Below are 17,535 nucleotides of genomic sequence, written 5' to 3'. Positions count from 1 at the left end.
TATTGCTCAACAGGTGTCCAGCTAACTAAGCTGGCTAACCAAGCCTTCCAGGCCCCAAATCTCTGCTGATTCTGTCTCACTTCAGTTACACACATCGTCACTGTCTGTGTGTGACAGTGCACACTGCTGGGAGCTAGTTCGGTAAGCAAATGATTCTCACCCACCTGAGTTTCATTGAAGTCTTTGACACCAACACAGTAGACCGTTGCTCCCAGACTTCGTGACCGGTCAGCCTGAGTCAAAAAGAAAGGGCCGATTATGTGAAAGTCCGAAACAGAATCGATACATCAACGCATTTGTCACAGAGCCAGGAGGAATGGGGCTGAAGTTATAATGTGACTGCTGTCCTCACCTTAAGGCCAGGAGAGTGAGGCATCATTCAATTGACCCCTCTCCCCTTTCACAACCCATCCTTCACTGAGATAACAAAGTGTAGAGCTGGTGAACACAACAGGTCAAGCAGCATCAGAGGAGCAGGAAAGCTGCTTGACCTGCTGTGTTCATCCAGCTCTACACCTTGTTATCTCAGATTTTCCAGCATCTGCGGTTACTACTATCTCCGTCCTTCACTGAGTTAGGGCAAATACCATATCCCCAACAAAACAGGAATTGTTGGAAAAGCTCAGCAGGTCTGCCAGAATTTGTAGACAGAAATCAGAGTCAATGTTTCGGGTTGAGTGACCCTTCCTCAGAACAGCCCAGTTCTCACCCTAACCCTGAATCTGCCCAGTTCTGAGGAAGGGTCACTCAACCTGAAACATTAACTCTGATTTCTCTCCACAGCTGCTACCAGACCTGCAGAGCTTTTCCAGCAACTTCTGTTTTTGTTTCTGATTTACAGTATTAGCAGTTCCTTTGGTTTTTAATTTAGTTTTCCCCAAACCCTAGTTTCATGATTCCCATTTTGGAAACAAATGCACAGCAAAAACCCTTTGTAGTGAGGTCAAAATTAGGGTTTATTAAACAAGACATCCCAAAATGTGGGGCTGGGAGAATTGCTATGTCACTCCAGCTACATGGACATACAGACCGGAAATGAGGTGAAACAGAACAGGAGAGGAGTTGGGTTATCAATGATGAGTGTCGTAAGTCCAGAGATATTACAAATGAACTCACAAGAGTTACATCTACCAGAGGTCAATGTCCTCTCATAGCCTCCTCAGTGAGTTGGACCTAATACTTTTCATTCTCTCAGACAGAATGTGGGCTGGTTTCAAGCCAATAACTTGAAGACAGAAATGGAGAGGCTGAGGCAGATTGCCAACTCCTGCTTCGAGGAGTTGGAAGCTCTTGTTATACACTTCAATTTCAGCCATTTGATAAGGTCAGGCTTTTCAGGTACTGATGACCCATCACAGTCGGATAACTGGGCAGACATGTCAGTGATTTGTGAGAGGAGCTCTCATAGTGCTGTGGCAGTGTTCCGACCTCTGAGGCAGGGGAGCCAGGTTCAAGTCCTACTTGCTCTGGAAGAGTGTTGCAACATCTCTGACCAGGGTAATTAAAGTCCTCACACAGACATTGCTGGTGAAACTCAGCAGGTCAGGCATCATCTGGGGGAAGAAAGCAGAGTTAACATTTCAACTCCAGTGATTCTCCATCAGGGAATGTTGAGATTCACCAGCAATTTCTGTTTTCGTTTCAGATCTTCAGCATCCGCAGTTCTTTGCCTGATATTGTTGACAGAAGTACCTGGAGCTTCAGCTCCCCTTTTGAGTTGCCACCAGGGGGTGACCAGGTAACTGTATAAGCGTTCCATTTGAACAGGATGGCACAGTGTTTTCCTTCATCCAGAAGATGTTGGAAGCAGAGGATGTGCCTTTTTCATCAGCTTCAGCTGGAATATCTACCCAATGCGAAGAGGTTTAGAAACTTTGAGAAATAGGATCAGCCTTAGCTACTTCACAAACCCAGCAAACATTGTCCATTTCAAGAAGAGGCAGAATGTAAACATGAAAATATAGAAGAGGATACAGTTTTTATTTGGGATTTTCTGCATGCCTGTTGGCTGTTATTTGGTGACCTTTCAAAACACCTTGAGGCTCCCTTTCTCCAAGCATCCTGTTGAGTATTCCTTCTCAATACATCCTTGTCCTGTCGGAATTGGGACTGAGTGCTTTCTGTATTAGCATCTCATCAAACAGGATCTCCCCACTTTGCAGGCTTTCTTCCCACTTGTACTTGACTGAACACAGACCTTGAGATCCCACATTGGCCACTGTTTAATTTATCCTGACTAGTCTGCCCCTTTCACCAACTGTTTCCTGTACCCATCTCCCAAAGACTTAACTTGAAGCGTCACAGGACGGCCTCCAGTTGGATGTCCACTGCACATGCCATTGTGTTGAGAAGTCTCCTTGGCCTTTGAGTCTCAAACAAGGTTATCAGGTGATCAGGCAGACCTTTCCCAATCAAAATGATCAGCTTTGAAAACACTAACACTAACCTCAAGCTCCGTCCCAGTGAAAGAGATGTGAGGAAGTCAGATGGAAAGAACGAGACAAAGATGAAAAATGTATTCTTAATTGTTCATGCATTTATGGGAACCTCCTCATTTCCCTTGTGGAGGTGAGAGTCCTTGAATGGGGGGAGTTAATGAACACCAGTGTTGTTGAGACCCAGCGACAGTGAAGGAACAGTGATATATTTCCATGTCAGGGTGGTGGGTGGCCTGCAGGGGGAACGCTGTTCCCATGTACCTGCTTCTGATGTCAGTGGTCATAGGTTTGGAAGGTACTCTCTTAGAAGCATCGGTGAATTTCTGCAGTGCACCTTGTAGGTGGGACACTGCTGCTAATCGGCTTCGGTGGTGGAAGGAGCAGACGCGGTGCCGATCAAGCGGAACTGCTTTGTCCCGGATGGTGTCGAGTTTCTTGCGTGTTGTTGGGGCTGTCCCCATCCAGGCAAGTGGGGGGTATTCCATCACACTTCTGACTTGTGCCTTGTAGATGGTGGACAGACTTTGGGGATTCAGGATGAGAGTTACTCGCCTCAGGATTCGCAGCCTCTGGGCAGCTGTGGCTGCAATCTCTGGGGTTTTCTGACTTCAGTTTCTAAATGAATGGGATCCATCCAGAGAATTGCTGAGAGAAGTGGAAAGCAGGAGAGCTGAAGGAAAGTGACCCCAGTTCACTCATGACGTTGGTCATGAACTTGTGGAGGCAGAGCTGTCATCTTTCACCACAATCGCCCTAATTCTCGGAAGCATACCGAGATGGCAGAGGTGAAGGGGGAGAAAATGTTGAGAAGCTACTCAATATTGAGGACCTCAGACCTGATCCACTGTGAAGCAGCTGCAGACACAGAGGCTGCAACAAGTGGAAAATGGTTGCCAAGCAGAACAGAGTCGCAGTGCTGAGAAAGGAATCTGACCATATTTCTCGAAAAGAAAACCCTCCGTGCACTGAGCTGCGATGATTTACAGCAGGATGATAACCTTTGACTGAATGACTTCATTGTGACATTGTGCCAAGCATCTGTTTCTCCGGAATGATGTGACCACCCCCTCCCCTCCCAGCATTACTGGGCCGTGCCAATGCTCATCAAAACAAAAGTCCCTGGCATTGGGACTGGGCTCAGCTTGTGTCACTCAAACCAGGTTATTTTCTTCAAGCACATGGCTCAGGAGCGGGATGGGGGGAACATCCAGTCAATGGGGCAGTTCAGAACAGTGCGGCTGGCTGATTGGCCGTGGGGAATAACAATTCAGCAGGAAGGCTAATAGATAACACTGTCAGCGGGACTGTCGAGAAAAACAGCACAAAGATGAACTGACCTGGGGATGGATCAAACAGATCGATGCCAATAATCCCGGCCTGTTCCACATGGCAGCCAAACCTGAAGGTGGCTCAAGAATTTCAAGCCCCTATCTTTATTGCCTGTGCATGATTTAATCTTCATCTTGTCTTTCTCCTGCTTCTGGTTTCGGACAGACGCTGATCACTCCACTGTTCACACCTCCCCGGACACATCTTCACTTCTTTCCCCTAGCCCACCATCTCCTTCATCACCGCACGTGCCTCGTCTTTCACCCAGTCACAGACTTCCCTGTTTTCCATTCTCCCACTCTTGGAGTCTCTAAACATCTGCAGCTTTCCAAAATTGTCCCACCTCTGGTTAAGCTCATGGAAATGAAACATTTGCCCCATTCCTCCTCTCCACAGAAGCCCCCTCTCCTGCTCACTCACTTGTCACTATCTTTTCTAATTCTTTGTTTCAGGTCTCCAGCACCGCAGTGTGCACTGGAAATCTCCTAGTCATTCCAACTTCTGCTGAAAGGAATGTATCCTGATGGAGCCTTTTGAACGCACAGAATATCATTCCCTGATTTGTCCAAGCAATGGCCACTGTTGGAAACGGCAGGGGCTAACAAAGGGACAGGAAATCACCGCAGTGCACATGGTGATCCATGTCTGGGAGAACCTAGTCCATGGTCATCAGTCAGGGATCTCCTTCTGCTGCAGTGTCGTAGACCCATACCCCATCTCCAGGCACAGTTCCAACAGCTTGCAGCTCAGTCAAATCACAGCGATAAACATTTCAGGGACGGTGAGGTAAACCGCAAAGGGCAGGATTCAACTGAAAGGGGTGGCCTGTTTCTCGGGTAAAGTGCAGACAAAGCCAGCTGACCAGAAGGAGATGCCAGGTCACAGTTTCAATGCTCCCAGTCTTGATAAGATCTCTCACATTGACAGATATTCCCTTCCAGAGGGGCAGGGGATGGCCAGAAACCGCAGCTTACCTTGGGACAGGCCTTGCTGACAGCAGGGACAACTGGCTGGACTCAACCAGCAGCTCAGAAAATGTCATTGGCAAACAAAAGTAGGACCAGGGCAACCTGGCAGTGCAGTGGCTCAGTGTTTAGCACTGCTGCCTCACAGCGCCAGGGACCAGGGTTCGATTCCAGCTTCGGGCGACTGTCTGTGTGGGGAATTTGCACATTCTCCGCGTGTCTCTGCCAGGTGCTCCAGTTTCCTCCCACAGTCCAAAGATGTGCAGGTTGTGCTAAATTGCCCGTAGTGTGTGGGTTAGCCATGGGGATAATGCAGGGCTACAGGGTCAGTCTTAACCGGCCTCTCCCTGCACTGTCGGGGATGCTACTAACCTAAGGTCACAAACCATGCCACTCCCAGTCAACTCCAGTGATCCAGAGCCCAAACAAAGATTTGAGAAAGGAGGGTGAAGTTGTAATCATTCCTGCCCGCTCCTACCGGTTGACTGCGGGTTTTCCACTCGTTTCTTGAAGCACATTTTGAGCACATGCTTCCCCAGAGCCCCCCAACACAAGCGATTTAGCCACTCAGCAGAATTTGACATCTCACCTCTCTCTCTGCGTAGTAGAAAAGGTTCTCCATCAGTTCACCGTCGGTCAGGGCAATAATGACACTAGCAGTCCTGTAACCTGCAGGGTCAGACAGGACTCAATTACTTCAGGAGCCCTCTCAAAGCAAAAACACAATAAAAACCAGTGACCGCATCCCCCCGCACCCCCTTCCCTTGAGCTGCTGGTAATGGTCTTTCTCTGCGGCCCTTCGAGCTGTGAGTTTCTCCAGCAGCCTTGCAATGGAAGGCTGGCGGCCGCAGTGCTAAGGGCAGACTGCTGCGTACGGGGGCGAACAGCACAGGAAATTCCCGCAAAAGGTGACAGTCATCGGAGGAGAACGGAGTTTCAGCTCCGGCTCAGAAGCAGAAGTCGCTGGAGAAACTCAGCAGGTCTGCCGGCGGCTTCTGTTCTGAAGGAGGGTCACTGGTGTGTTTCTCTCTCCCTCTCTCCCCCACCCCAGCTCCAAATAAGCACCAGACTGCGCTCGAAATATCCTCGCTGCTCACAAAACAAACCAGTAACAAGCAGAAGTAGGCCGATCGGCCCCTCGGGCCCACTCTGCTGGTGGATAAAAGATCCTGATTGATCTGCCCGAGCAGTCGGATGATCAGCCACGATCCTATCGCATGGCAGGAGCAGGTTTGACGGGCTGAATGGCCTCCTTCTGCACCGATTTATCTGTGCCCTTGAGAAAATGCTCCTTAAAATCTACATTTCGCCTTCGGGAGGACGCTCGGGGAGGTGTCTTTCTGCAGCTCAGCGTCGCGCTGTGCGGCGGTTTGGGATGCTTTGCGACGCTGAGGGTGCCATATCAGTGCAAGTTGTTGTTGGCTGAAGCGGCTGGTGGTGAAGGAACTGCGAGCCGCCAGTCCGGTAAAGGTCAGTGTCCGTATCGCCCGGTGATGATCTAACTCACCCTCAGCACTGGAGTAGTAGATCTGTTCGCTGGCCTGTAAGAAATGAAACACGGTTCAAACCCGGGGCCCTCACGCTCAGTCAGAATCAGGAGATGTTTATTCCGCAGGCTGTCTGCAGGGTTAGCCCTGAGGCTGAATTGCAATCTGGATGAAGATTAGAGTCAGAGATAATGGGAACTGCAGATGCTGGAGAATCCAAGATAATAAAATGTGAGGCTGGATGAACACAGCAGGTGCAGCAGCATCTCAGGAGCACAAAAGCTGACGTTTCGGGCCTAGACCCTTCATCCCCCTCTCTGATGAAGGGTCTAGGCCCGAAACGTCAGCTTTTGTGCTCCTGAGATGCTGCTTGGCCTGCTGTGTTCATCCAGCCTCACATTTTATTATCTTGAAGATTAGAGTCACCCAGGTTTCACTGCACTGCCTTTGCTACACACCATCATTAACTCCTGGTTTGCAGTCAATCCTCAAAGCCACCAATCACGAATGCAACTACGACCGAGATCCATGGGCAAAAACTTGCGCGTCTGAGATTTTTTGTTTTAAAACCTGTTTCTAACAAGCTGGCCACTCGCGAAATTGTATCATCAGAGGAATGAGTGTGTGTGCTCTGTCCCATCAAACAGTTCCCGGGTTTACTGACCGCTTCTGAACCCCTGGGCTCTTCCTTACATCCACCTGGATACACGCTACGTCTTCCAGTTCAAGATCAGTTGTGTTAGTCCTCCTCATTCTACCTCATACCAACAACGCCAACCCATCACCACCCTTTGCTTCCCCCCTGTCCTTTCAAGAGGTCCCAAAGTCCGCAATATTTAGTTCCCAGCTTCAATCATCCTGTAAACTTCACCATGACTGTAAGATCTCAGACCTGTTCACCCGGAAAAATATACTGAAGGCTGAGAAAGACAGGTTTTTAATTAGGAACAGGATCAAGGGATAAGGCAGGAAAGTGAATTTGAGGATATCCGATTAGCCACCATGTGATCGAATGGCAGAGCAGGCTAGAATGGCTTACGCATGCTCTCAGTTCTTCTGGTCCTTGTAGCACAGCTTGGGGAGGCGATGGCTTAGTGGTATTGTGGCTGGACTGTTAATCCAGAGACCCAGATAAAGGTCTGTTGACCAGGGTTCCAATCCCACTGTGGCAGACGGTGGAATTTGAATTCAATGGTAAAAAAAATCTGAAATTAAGGGTCTAACGATGACCACGAATCCATTGTCAATTGTCAGGAAAATTGCCCTCTGGTTCACTAATGCACTTTAAGGAAGGAAGCTGCCATCCTTAGGTGGTCTGGCCTACAGGTGACCCCAGACCCACAGCAATGTGGTTGACTCTTAACTCCCTCTGGGCAATTAGGGATGGGGCAATAGATGCTGCCTGGCCAGCAACACCCTCATCCCCTGAATGAATAGAGGGTGGAGAAAAACACTGCTGTTCAGAGCACAGGATGGGACCAGAGATAGATCTGGATCAGACGGACCAGAGTCCCTGCAAAACCAGGTATTTGAGACCTTGCTGCTCACAAACTGAGCCCTGCCTTTCAGGGTGGCTTTTGACTGGGGTGACCGAACCCCCACATCCCACACATTTGTCTGGTGACTGTGTTGAGCTGTACTAAAGTGCAGCAGAGATTTCTTTTGCCTTGTTTTGCTCATCACATGCACTGTTCTCAGTGACCACATCCCCTTTCCAAAACCATCTGGAATTACCCGCCGGGAAGTTTGCTCACTCTCCAGGAATGTTACCTCCCCCAGCGCCCACACCAGCTTTCCCGTTTGAAATAAAACAACACACGTGGTAACTGTACCCTCTCAAAACCCTCATGCATGTACGTGTCACCGCCAGGCTGCACCATCTGTAGCTCCTCCAGTCCTTTGCGAATTCGTTCCCTTTTGAAACAAAACAAGAAAAAAAATAAGGATTGAAAAGAGGTGAGGGGTTTCAGGACTGTTCTCACCACCTCAGAAGAAACATCACCTCAGGGGGTGGGTTTCAAAGGGGTGTTTCTTGGACACTTTTAACTTTGTTCTCCAGGGGGTTACTGGTGCGACGAATTTCACTCTGCTGCAATGATCTCTCCACAGGCTAACATTTAATGGCTGAAATCTGTTCCTACTTCACTGGAAGGGAATATGTTCGAAGGACAGCTAAAGGATATTTGGTGGTAACCAAATGTTCCCAAAGCTTGGATTTTGAGGCCGTGATCTCACACAATGGGGTGAGGGTGAAGTAACACCAGGTAACACTCTAGCGGTTAGCACCACTGCCTTCCAAAGCCACGGGGCCTTGTTCGATTCTGTCCTTGGGCAACTCTCAGTGTGGAGCTTGCACATACTCCTCATGTCTGCATGGATGTGCTCCAGCTTCCTTCCATTGTCCAAAGACGTGAAGGTTAGATGGAAATGCAGGGTTAGAGTGACAGGGTGGAGTGGTGGGTCTGGGTGGGATGCTCTTTGGAGGGTCAATGTGGGCTGAATGGTCTGTTCCCACACTGTAGGGCTGCTATGATTTGCTTGAAAAACATTAAATTTGATTTCATGCATTTCTGCCAAAAAAAATGGGTCCAGCAGTTGAAAAATGTTGAGCACAAGCACTCAAGCATCAGGCAGAAGTTACATAAGTATGAAAACACAAACCAACAGATTCAAGAACAGCTTCTTCGCTGCTGTTATCAGACTTATAACATATTAGAGTTGATCCTTTTCTGTTGCCATTATCTCATATTCTGCATTCTGTTCTATTTCCCCGATGTACTTATATAAGGGATGATTTGTCTGGTTAGCACACAAAACAATACTTTTCACTGTACATGTGATGATAATAAATCAAAACAAATCAAAATCCAAGCCTGTTTGTCTTTAAAAAAAAGCAAGGCTGAGCGGAGGGGTGATCAAATAGGCCCAGAGAGAATGCAAACACTTCTGGCCAGGCAAATAAAACAGTCACCCAGAAATTCAATGCAGATTCAGAACCAGTGATGACAATGCACAACCTCTCACAATCGGGGAGTGTTCAAAGGGAATGGGGCAGCTGGCATCGATGAGCAAGCTTGACAAAAAAGTGAGGTAGAATGAATTAGGGAGTTCAGAAGGCAGTCTTAAATGAGAACATATGGATGGAGGCTGAAGCCAAGTATAAGCACAGATCTTCAACATCCACTCGCTCCTCCACTGACACTCAGTAGCAGCAGTGTGTACTATCTACAATATGCACTGCAGAAATTCACCAAGGATCCTCAGTCAGCACCTTCCGACTCTCGAAACGGAATTGGATAATGTCACCCAAGGGAGTTGAATTTAAAAAAATCTCAGTTGGGCAATAGGTTGCAGGTTTGTGGTTGAAGACATGGGAGTGGGGGCATGGGGATGGAGAGAGACAAAATTGGGAAGGGACAGCAGAGAAACTCCAGCCCAAATGGCATTGTTTGGGAGTGCCCACATTCTGCAGACTGTTGGAAGCCTTTACAGAAGAATATTGTGGATACAGCTCACCTGTCCTCAGTTAAGGTCATAAGTGTGGTCCCTCTGGTCGAGAAGACGATAAAAGACATTCTCAGTTGGGGGCTGGAAAAGAACAAAGCGGTCGGTCATCTCTTTCTGGTACCTCAGCAGGACCCCAAACAAAACACGTTACAATGCAGTGTGTGAGGAGGTGGATTTCTCTCGAAAGGGGGATATGATGGAGAAACACAGCAAAGGTATTTTACCTGATGAACTTGTGAGCTAGATGATCGACAAAGAAGAATATTTCATTCCAGTGATGTTGAACACTCCCCGACCTGTAAGGACATATTCAGATTCACTGATTAGTCTTCCAGACACATTCTTTAAGAATTCATTATTTATCATTTCTTTCTTTAAAGGACATTTCAAAGTGATCTGCGCAAAAGTAACATTTGGCACATCAGGCTTCATCTGTCATCCATTAATCTTCTTTCCACTCACTGTCAAGTTATGGGATTAATTATCGAGGGGAAGACTGAATGTCATCTGTAAACACAGAAAATAGAAGCTAGGCCATTCAGCCCTTTGAACCTGCTCTGCTATTCAATGTAGTCTGATCCTCTAACTTGGTCCCCTGTTCCTGCTTTCCCCAAAGCCCTTTGATCCTTTAGCCCTAAGAACCATACACATTCCATCTTGAAAATATTCCATGTTTTGGCCTCAACTGCTTTCTGTGAAGAGAATTCCACAGGCTCCCCACCCTCAGGGTGATTCTCTTCATCTCAGATCCAAGTGTCCTTAGATTGTGACCCGTGGCTGTGGACTCTCTGGTCATCAGGTACATCTCTTTATATTTACCCTGTCCAACTCTGTTAGAATTTCACAGGTTTCTGTCACATTCTCCCATCATCCTACTGAACTCCAGTAACCTTCACTTGTGGACTCACTGGCCCAATAGAACATTGCTCTTCTGCCTGATTAACATTTCCTTGACCTGTTCCAGGAACTGAGAACTAAGAACACCGACCAAAAATCTTTTGACAAAGCCCCTCACGAAATCTAACCAGTTTAGCTTCTGGAATGGCAGTGGGGAGTGAAAACCCAGTTATAGTCAAGAAACTGGCTGAAAGATGGTCAACAGTGCTGTACTATTGCACAGTATAATGGGGCTGAGTCAACAGGGCTTGGAGAAAGGGAGGTCATGCCTGACCAATCTGTTAGAATTCTTTGAGAAGCTGATGAGTAAGTTAGACAAGGGGGAGCCAGTGGATGTGATTGATTTGGATTTCCAGAAGGCCTTTGACGAGGTGCCACACAGGAGGCTGCTAAATAAGATAAGGGCCCATGGTGTTAGGGGAAATGTGCTGGTATGGATGGAGGATTGGCCTAAAGGCTGGCACAGTGACTCAGTGGTTAGCACTGCTGCGTCACAGTGCCAGGGACCTGCGTTCAATTCCACTCTTGGGTGATTGTCTGTGTGGAGTTTATACATTCTCCCCGTGTCTGTGTGGGCTTCCTCTGGGTGCTCCGGTTTCCTCCCACAGCCCAAGGTGTGCAGGCTGGGTAGATTGGCCATACTAAATTGCTCGTAGTGTTCAGTGATGTGTAGATTCAGTGGGTTATAGGGGGATGAGTCTGGTTGGATGCCAAGGGTCAGTACGGACTTGTTGGGCCGAAGAGCCTTTTTCCACACTGTAGGTAAGATGACAAGGCAGAGAGTGGGGATAAAGTGGTGTTTTTCAGGATGGCAGCAGGTGGTGGGTGGATTTCTACAGGGGTCAGTGTAGGGACCACAACTTTTCACGTTATACATTAATGACCTGGACGAAGGAACTGACAGCATTGTCGCTAAGTTTGTGGGTGATACACAGATAGGTCGAGGAGGGTAGTTTTGAGGAAGCCGGGAGGCTGCAGAAGGACTTGGACAGGCTCGGAGAGTGGGCAAAGAAGTGGCAGAGGGAATACAATGTGGGAAAGTGTGAGGCTAAGCAGTTTGGTAGGAAGTATAGAGTACACACGACATCATCTGACTTTCTCTTGAAGCAAATTGCCACTTAGTTTCTATTGGTAACCTTCACCAATGACTGGTGTATGTGCTTTCAATGGTATTGAGGGCAGCTACAGGGTCCCTGGGCCTTCAGTAGCCAGGACAGTTAGGTTCACTGCTTTGCCCTGCGTGGTGTCAAGTATCTTGAGTGTTGTTACAACACATGGCAGCAATGTATATCAGCTTCAATCTCATCAAACATCCCAAAGCATTCCATACACGTCCGATCAAACCCCAGCCACATTTGACAGAGATGCTAGCGCAGTTGACCATGAGTTTGGACAGAGAGAGATGTGTTAGAAGGGTCACCTCAGAGGCAGAGAGAGATAGAGAGACAGCAAGGCATGGAGAGGAAATTTCCCAGATCGGAGACAATGAGACCTCAGCTGCACAACTGTGCCCACCTCTTAGGCAGCAGGTTGGGAAGATGCGAGTGCACAGAAGAGATTTCTGGTACGGATACAAAAACAGGAATTTCAGGAGAAATCTGTGCAGAGAAGCGCTTTGTCTCTGCACAGATGCTGCCAGACCTGCTGAGTTTCTCCAGCAAGATCTACCTTTGTTTCAGATTTGCGGTACTCGCAGTTCTCCATTTCATTTCCTGCACTGACAAGAAGCCCGAGCTATGAGAGTTCTCCACTATTTCTACTGGGGAGAAGAAATCTGAGAGGAAATCTGCTCCAAGAGCATGAGAGGTCAGGGCAGGGCAGATGGGCAGTAACTGTTCCCACTCTTAAATGGATTGAGAACCAGAGCACACGAGTTTGAAATGACATTAAATAAAAATGAAAATACGAGGTGAGAAGCAACTAATTTTCAAACCGTGAGTAGTCAGGGTTCAGACCACTGCCTCCAAGTGATCTGCAGTCAGAGATAATTTTTCAAGGGTGGGCTTTCAATGATTAATTGCATAGAGTCAGTGTCCAGGGCTTTGGGGTGAGTGTGGGAAAAGGTGTTGTAAAAAAAAACCCAATGAACCGTGGATGCTGGAAATCAGAAGCAAAAACAGAAAGTGTTGGAGAAATGCCCCAGCCCTGGCAGCAGCTGTGGAGAGAAAGCCGAGTTAACATTTCGGGTCCAGTGACCCTTCCTCAGAACAGTGTGCCAAAACCTTGCCAGTACTGAAACTGAAAGCCAGCGTTCTGCCAAAGAGTAACATGCCGTTCTGCCCTGCACAAGGGTTGTAAGGGTTGCACATGTAAGGGTTTCAGTGGGTCACTGAGGACAGTTCAGAGTCAGCAAAAAAAGCAGTTCCAAGGCCGCCGAAGGTTCGAGAGAGATTGAGAGGCAAAGACTCCATGTTAGAAGTGCTGGTTTATCACTGTCCTGGGGGAACCAAGTCACCAAGAGCGGACAGGTTCACTGTTAGAATGAGTTCAGGAAGAACTTCTAGGAATGAGCAAACAGCTGAGAGTGGGAGTCAGGAGTTGTGGGGAACTGAAAAACGTGGGAAGGTCGCTGACTCTGTGCTCCAGGAAGCTATAAAATGCTTAGGAGGAAATCGTGAGGTTTATGCATCAGTGCAGCTGAGTGATTGAAAGACCCATAAATAATATTTGATTAATACAACTGAGTAAAATTAAGTCTCAGGGAAAACCCAGGGACACCTTGTTTTGGTGAAGCTCGCTGTCGGTGAAGAGCTGCACTAATGCTTGTTAATGAGTACTGGAAAGCAGTTTCAGAGTAGAGGAATATTAATCCAGGGGAAGAATGTGATTGACTGGAACATAAGCAGCTGTTGAGTCGTCCACAACAGCATGCCTCTTGAGAGGGGGCTTCAAGGTAAGAACAGCAAAGTGAAGAATTTTAACCCCCGGTAAAGTTTTGATGACCCACTCTGTTGGAGAGTGTGAAGAAATATGATCTCATTTGCTACTTAATGCGTACTGTATAGTGTTTAAGCACAGTCTGTCACCCAGGTAACATTATGTTAACTCTGGGCCTAAAAGTGTTAGGAGTTCGTAATTCAGATTGCATCCCTGTCCCAATGTTGCGCAGGGAGGTTTTTCTGTTTGTTCAAAACTGTGGAATCTCGTGGCTTTATTTGCTCAGTGGGTTCCCAGGCTTTTTCTGTGTAAAACCTCTAAATTTAGGGAGTGCTTCAGGATCATAACAAATGGCATGGAGTGGAATGCTCAGCAGAGAGCTGGTGCAGTTATGATGGACCGAGTGGCCTCTTTCACTCTCATCTTATTTCGGAACATGGTTGGATAGTTGGAAATTCAACGAGGTAGGTTTTACAGTGCTAGGGTATCCAAAACTTAAAAACATGCCGACTACATTTGAAGAGCCGTCTCATTTCAGTCATGTTGAGAGTTACACTGGGAGATGCACTGAAAACTACTTTCAGAACAAGCAACTTTGTCAACAAATGCGATGCAATCTGAGTAAAGCAAATTGCTTGTATCGTTACTGATTGGCTTGTTAAAGAGTATTTAAGGCAAAGAAAGACTATGGGTAACCTTGTGCAATGTTTGAGGGTGGAGGCAGGGCATGGTCTGGTATGGACCAGTTGAACTGAACTCAAGGGAACTTATAACAGCTGGTCCTGTGGCAGGGTTGTGTTGTGGGTGAGTCTGAATGTGACCAGGAAGAGGGAAAGGAGATGAAGATGGGAACTGGTGTTTTGCTTAGACAACAAGGTTAATCCAAGAGAGGAAACCAGCCTCGTTTTGACATTGAAGCTGTTCAAGTTTAACAGAGACCTTTCCCAAAGCAGAAATTATGCCTTGTTGCCACAGGCAAGTGCAGTGCTGGAGGAGCTGGGAAGTCACTACACAGACGGGAAAATAATTCAAGAAGAAAGAAAATTTCACAATGCAGTGTGGTGCAGTTGGAATATTTTTGGACTGATGTCCTATGGCATGTCCTCACTTTGCCTCTGTAGCTGTTTCAAATGCACCCTTGATCTGACTGTGACTCGCTGCCCTGAGTTTATCCAGAAGTCTAAGGGAAGCTTCATATTATGTATTTTGTGTCAAACTGCAGAGCATTTTAGCTGACATTGTCAAATTTATCAGTGATATCTCCACAAGGAGCAATAATAATTGCAATGTAAAGCACTAAAATCAAACGAAATGCTGTTTTCATCCGACAACATGGTTTTTTTTCTCTCTTGCTTTAAATCTCCAAATGGCTAGGCCAATCATCACCTTCATTCAAAAGTAGAATGACTCTTTGAAGTGAATTGGCAATGGTCATTGGAGAATATGCATGACTGAATGCCCAGCAATGTTGCTTCAAATGCATTTGGTTTGGTAGAAGTTCACATACAGAATTTTGATATGTACTGCATGATAACATTGAACATAACATAGAACATTACAGCACAGTACAGGCCCTTCAGCCCTCGATGTTGTGCCGACCCGTCATACCGATCTCAAGCCCATCTAACCTACACTATTCCATGTACATCCATATGCTTGTCCAATGACGACTTAAATGTACCTAAAGTTGGCGAATCTACTACCGTTGCAGGCAAAGCGTTCCATTCCCTTACTACTCTCTGAGTAAAGAAACTACCTCTGACATCTGTCCTATATCTTTCGCCCCTCAATTTAAAGCTATGCCCCCTCGTGCTCGCCATCACCATCCTAGGAAAAAGGCTCTCCCTATCCACCCTATCTAACCCTCTGATTATTTTATATGTTTCAATTAAGTCACCTCTCAACCTTCTTCGTTCTAATGAAAACAGCCTCAAGTCCCTCAGCCGTTCCTTGTAAGACCTTCCCTCCAGACCAGGCAACATCCTCATAAATCTCCTCTGCACCCTTCCCAAAGCTTCCACGTCCTTCTTATAATGCAGTGACCAGAACTGTACACAATACTCCAAGTGCAGCCGCACCAGAGTTTTGTACAGCTTCACCATAACCTCATTGTTCCGGAACTTGATCCCGCTATTAATAAAAGCAAAAACACTGTACGCCTTCTTAACAGCCCTGTCAACCTGGGTGGCAACTTTCAAGGATCTGTGTACATGGACACCGAGATCTCTCTGCTCATCTACAGTACTAAGAATGTTACCATTAGCCCTGTACTTTGCCTTCCGGTTACTCCTACCAAAGTGCATCACCTCACACTTGTCTGCATTAAACTCCATTTGCCACCTCTCAGCCCAGCTCTGCAGCTTATCTATGTCTCTCTGCAACCTACAGCATCCTTCGTCACTATCCACAACTCCACCGACCTGAGTGTCATCTGCAAATTTACTAACCCATCCTTCTACGCCCTCATCCAGGTCATTTATAAAAATGACAAACAGCAGTGGACCCAACACCGACCCTTGCGGTACACCACTAGTAACTGGTCTCCAGGATGAACATTTCCCATCAACTACCACCCTTTGCCTTCTTTCAGCAAGCCAATTTCCGACCCAAACTGCTATATCTCCCACAATTCCATTCCTCCGCATTTTGTACAATAGCCTATTGTGGGGAACCTTATCGAACGCCTTGCTGAAATCCATATACACCACATCAACCGGTTTACTGTCATCTACCTGTTTGGTCTCCTTCTCAAAAAACTCAATAAGGTTTGTGAGGCACGACCTTCCCTTCACAAAACCGTGCTGACTATAAAAACCGTGCTGACTATACAAAACCGTGCTGACTATACAAAACCATGCTGACTATAAAAACCGTGCTGACTATACAAAACCGTGCTGACTATACAAAACCATGCTGACTATAAAAACCGTGCTGACTATAGAAAACCGTGCTGACTATGATATTTCCAATGGCAGTAAGTGAATAATCCAAGGTTAATCAAGAGCTCTCATTTTCAAAATTAGTCCCTCTCTGACAATACCAACCACTATTTTTCACTTGTGGGATGTGGGCGTTACTGAAATTATTACCCATCCCTAATAGCCATTGGACTGAATGGCTTGCTGGACCATTTCAGAGGGCAGAATAGAAGTCAACCACCTGTGGATCTGCAGTCACACGTAGGCCAGACTAGATGAGAATGGTCAATTTCCTTCCCTGAAGGAAATTAGTGAGCCGAATGGGTTTCCCCCTGCTGACAATCAACAATGGATTCTTCATGCCGGATCATTTTTTAATTGAATTAAAATTCTACCATCTGCTATGATGGGATTTGAACCCAGGTCCCCAGAACGTTAGCTGAGTTTCCACAAAAAGAATCTAGTCGAGTGGTAAAAACATGAGGTCATCACGTCCTCTCCCCTTAGCTGCTTGATCTGCTATATACCCAGGAGCAAGGACTACCACAACATCAGCACCCAGAAACAGTTAACATTGGACAGTGTTGGAGAGTTAGCAGAATTGTATCCTTCCTTAACGGGCAGCTAATGGGCATGTGACTTCAGCTCACTGGGTGTGCAGGGCTCCAAGTAAGATGTCCCCTCCAGACATCTCTGTGAATGGTTACGCTGCATGCGTAGACATCACACTACTACACTGGTACTCTCATTTTCTTTGACTTTCTCTCTTTTGTTGAAGAAGGAATGCTGTTACATGGATTTTTTTGGCCGCCGTGAGACTGCCTGTGTTACTTTCTGCCTTTAGCTTTTGCCAACTCCTTCAGAAACATTGCTGGTGCAGTTCACAGGTATAGCCAAACCCAGGCAGTGCAATGACATGAAAAGTGAGGGGAAGGCAGGGAGAGAGGCAGGTCAGCTCGGAGGGGTAAAGATGGAATTCCACCTGGGCCTGCTTTAGCCAGTTCTCTCCAAAGGCACCAAGGGTGCTTTTCATTCCAGTTGTTCCATCCACACGTCCAGCTGATAATGCAAAAGCATCTCACTGGACCTGATACAATCAGTAACTATTGCAAAGTTC

The 17,535-nt window shown here is 46.9% G+C and overlaps 1 protein-coding gene across 1 annotated transcript in view; it reads right to left on the bottom strand.

Annotated features, from left to right (window-relative positions):
• The window catches only part of LOC125447911 (anthrax toxin receptor 1-like), a 149,793-nt gene that overhangs the window by 108,591 nt on the left and 23,667 nt on the right, over positions 1 to 17,535 (bottom strand). The window contains exons 2-7 of the mRNA XM_048522695.2: positions 9,951 to 10,022; positions 9,736 to 9,807; positions 8,052 to 8,133; positions 6,240 to 6,273; positions 5,322 to 5,401; positions 165 to 233 (exon numbers count right to left, since the gene is read on the bottom strand). Coding sequence (XP_048378652.1) covers positions 165 to 233; positions 5,322 to 5,401; positions 6,240 to 6,273; positions 8,052 to 8,133; positions 9,736 to 9,807; positions 9,951 to 10,022 — 409 coding nt within the window. The remainder of the gene's footprint in view (positions 1 to 164; positions 234 to 5,321; positions 5,402 to 6,239; positions 6,274 to 8,051; positions 8,134 to 9,735; positions 9,808 to 9,950; positions 10,023 to 17,535) is intronic.

Source organism: Stegostoma tigrinum, chromosome 40, assembly GCF_030684315.1.
Source record: "Stegostoma tigrinum isolate sSteTig4 chromosome 40, sSteTig4.hap1, whole genome shotgun sequence".
Taxonomy (NCBI): domain Eukaryota; kingdom Metazoa; phylum Chordata; class Chondrichthyes; order Orectolobiformes; family Stegostomatidae; genus Stegostoma; species Stegostoma tigrinum.
Note: the sequence above shows the minus strand (reverse complement) of the source record. Positions and strands in the feature narration are given on the sequence as shown.